This window comes from Pan troglodytes, chromosome X (genome assembly GCF_028858775.2).
Source record: "Pan troglodytes isolate AG18354 chromosome X, NHGRI_mPanTro3-v2.0_pri, whole genome shotgun sequence".
NCBI classification, from domain to species: Eukaryota; Metazoa; Chordata; class Mammalia; order Primates; family Hominidae; genus Pan; species Pan troglodytes.
The window spans coordinates 135,922,450-135,925,815 of record NC_072421.2 but is presented as its reverse complement, the minus strand read 5'-3'; the positions used below and the strand labels follow the sequence as shown (position 1 = coordinate 135,925,815).

General features: G+C 48.5%; 1 protein-coding gene across 1 annotated transcript; it reads right to left on the bottom strand.

Annotated features, from left to right (window-relative positions):
* Positions 1–831: 831 nt before the first annotated feature.
* Positions 832–1,884, bottom strand: LOC107971121 (putative MAGE domain-containing protein MAGEA13P). The gene is given in 1 exon segment (XM_016943517.2): positions 832–1,884. A coding segment is annotated over 1 exon segment (1,053 nt).
* Positions 1,885–3,366: the final 1,482 nt, after the last annotated feature.

Here is a 3,366-nt window from a genome sequence, read left to right as displayed (position 1 = left end):
TAGAAGGAACTGCTAGGAGCAGTTTTCCATTCCAGGCTTTTATCTCACCTATAAGACATATTGAGCGCCTGGCCCCTGCCACCATCCAGCTTAACTTAAAATTAACTCCCACAGAAGGAGTTGCACTTTTCCAAATCTCCAAACTTCCTTAGCTCAAGCATTTTTTCTTGACTGTTTAATCTGAAGTCCCACTTCCTCACTCCTTCTTTGTACTTGCTCTTTAGGTCTTAAAGGGCATCTTGCCAACCTCCTCACTTAACCTGGAATCCCCACTACTAACACAGTGCCTTACAAAGAGCAGATGCTCAATTAATGTTTGGGGAATAAATAAGCCAGTGAACTGGGGCTCATATTTAATAAGATTTAATTTCTCATACATTCTTGAATAAGCCAAATAATTCAGGTATAAATCTTTAATACAAAACCACAGATTAAGAGGCATACATAAATCCTACAATTAACCATCTTCTACGTTTTTCCTGTACTTATTGATCTCATTAGTTTTATTGCTAGGCTGTTACACATTTCTGAGAAAATTCCTATTCCAACACCATGTTATCTTATTCCAGATCACAAAATAAGACGGAAGCTTCCCCCCTTTGGTTTATATAATAGAAAACTTTTATTTTTAAACCTGATAAACAGTAATAAATGTGTGACCAATGTCATTCATGAATCTGCATTCTGAAGCTAATAAGAGAAACATTTGAAAAATACCAAAAAGCAAAAACAAACAAACAAACAAAAAGATAAAAATCTGCAATCAGCCCTTCACTACTTAAAACCTTGACTTCTCTTTTCAAACACAGAGTGAAGAATCTGCCTGAGACTTCACTCAGGGCAAGAGAAGCTGCTGGACTTGGCCCGGGAATGTGCACTGGCCATGAGAGTAGTACCACCCATGGTGGCAATTATAGCCTGAGCTTTCTCTTTCTCATCTCTTAAAGCTTCCTCATACAGGAGTGGAAAGGAACTGGCATCACTCCCACTGACTCTGGAGAAAAACTCCAGGACTTTCATCTTGGTGGTTTCAGCATGAGCCCTTGGGCCCCACGGGAATTTGTATCTTGGAGGATCACTGTTGGATACCTGACAGCACTCCAGGTATTTTTCCTGCACCAAATCTCTGGTGATGAGCTTCCTGGGCTCCCCATAGATGAAATCCTTCCACCCAGCATACACCCTGATAATATTCAGCACTTCCCAGATCTTCTCTTCAGAGGCACAGTTGGCCTCCATTAAGATCACACCGAAGGTAAGAATCAAGAGGCCGGTCTTGGGCATTCCCTGGTCATCGCTCAGCCTCCTATCGTAGGTGAGGTCTAGTGATCTGAGGAGCACACAGGAGTGGCTGATGGGGTCCACCTCCTTCATGTCAGTGCCAAAGACAATCTCCATGCATTCATGGGCTTGCATACAGATCGGAGGGAAGTGATCCTTGTGTTCTTTGATGACACCCTTCAGCATTTCTGCTTCTGTGATGGGCTGTTTTGTTGTATACTTGACACTCAGGAATTTCACCAACTCGTCCACCTTCTTCTCTAGCATGCTACCAAGCAAGGACTCGGGCTCTCACAGGGCCTGGGAGGCACCTGGATCCTTCTTTTCCTGGCTTCTGAAACTCTCATCAGATTGATTCCATGGAGTGGCTTTGATGGTAGTGCAGGGGGAGCAGACTCTCTGAGAACTCTGGGGAGTACCTGGTGTTTCAGAAGCAGACACCTTCTCCAAGGTGCCCTGGATCAGAGTAGAGGAAGAGGAGGAGGCTGTGGTATTCACCTTCTCAGCTTCAGCAACCTGCACACCTACAAGGCCCTGTGCCTCTTTGGGGGCCTGAAGCCCTTGCTCAAGCTCACAGTGCCGACTCTTTTGGCTGTGAAGCATCTTGACTTGTTTCGGGGGCAGCCTACAGGAGCATGGTCAGGAGATGGCTGATGAAGCCAACTGGACTGGGGGAGAGGAAGAGTGTGAAAAACTTAACCTTGTCATTCTGATAAATACTGTCTTAACAGGTCCTCTTTTAGTGCTCTAGGGCCCCACAGGTCTCCCGTCCTGCACTTCATCATGACTCCTGGCATTGACTGGATCTCCTCTTCTCTGTGAGCTGAGGACATGTGCCTCATATTAAGGCCTTCACTTCCAGTTCCTGGATCCCCTGTAAGAGGAGTTCAGGGGGTCCCTTCAGGGCTGATAGGTGGGATGGGGCCAGACTCTGAGGTCCTCACAGCTTTGGAGTGGATCCCCCACTACTCCTGGGTCCTACCATAGCTAACACCAGGGCAGGAAGGGCTGGGCCCATCTGTTTTTGTCAAGTCCCCTCCATCCTCAAATTGACTCTTGGAAGGGCCTGAAATTCCTCCCTCTGCTGAACTGAGTCCAGCTGATGGGAGGGAGGGCACAGCACATCTGGACACCATGCTCCAGGGCCTCCCGGGGAAGGAATAGTGTAGGGCAGGTGCCTCAACTCTATGAAGGTGGCAGGGGGTCCCCTCAATCCTCATTCAGGATCCTCACTTGGACTCTTGGTATAACCTAGTTCTCCTTCCTGGGCTGACTAGATGTAGCTTCCTCTACTGATGCGAAGCTGCCCCCTTAGACTAAGGCCTTCACTTCCCTGAGACCAATGAGACAAAAGTGAAGAAGTACCACATACAGCCACCCCTGCCCAGGAACTCCTAGGGCTGATAGCAGGGGCTGGACTTAATATGTCCTTGGGTGTTCGGTACACTCAGTTATCCTTCAGGGTCCTCACCTCCATGCCCAGCAGGGCCTGGGACTCCTCCCTCTGGTGACCTGAATTTGGCCGTCCCAGACAAAGGCCTTCTCCTCTTTGAGACTCTCAGGTCAGTGGAAAATGAGGGGAGACTTACAGACAGACCTCCCTGGGGGCTACCAGGGCCGACAATAGGTGTGGGGCAGGTTTTGATGGAAACTTCCTTTGTCTGGAGTAAGATTTGCCCTCAATTCTCCCAAAGGGACTCATATTTACTCATGACAGGGTTTGCATTGCTTTCCTTCTGCTGTCCTGAGGATACCTCCCTCAGGCCAGGGCTTCCATGGCCAGACATGCCAGACAAGCAAGTGAGGGAAGTGGAAGGTTGGAGGGAGGTGCCTATGCCTAACAGTCTTACTCAGGGTATTCCAGGGCTGGCTGCAGGAGCAGGACATGGTTTGGGTCCCTCTACTTACAGTCGGAGGCCTCATCAGTCCATTCTCTGAGTTCTCACCTTGACTCCTGGCAGGGCTGGGCTCCCCACTGTGTTGACTGGAAGCTGCACCCCGTCTAACGCCATTAATTTAACTAAGATCACCCAGAAGGAAATGAGTTGGGGCCTCAGCCTAACAGACCTGAGTAAATTCTACCAG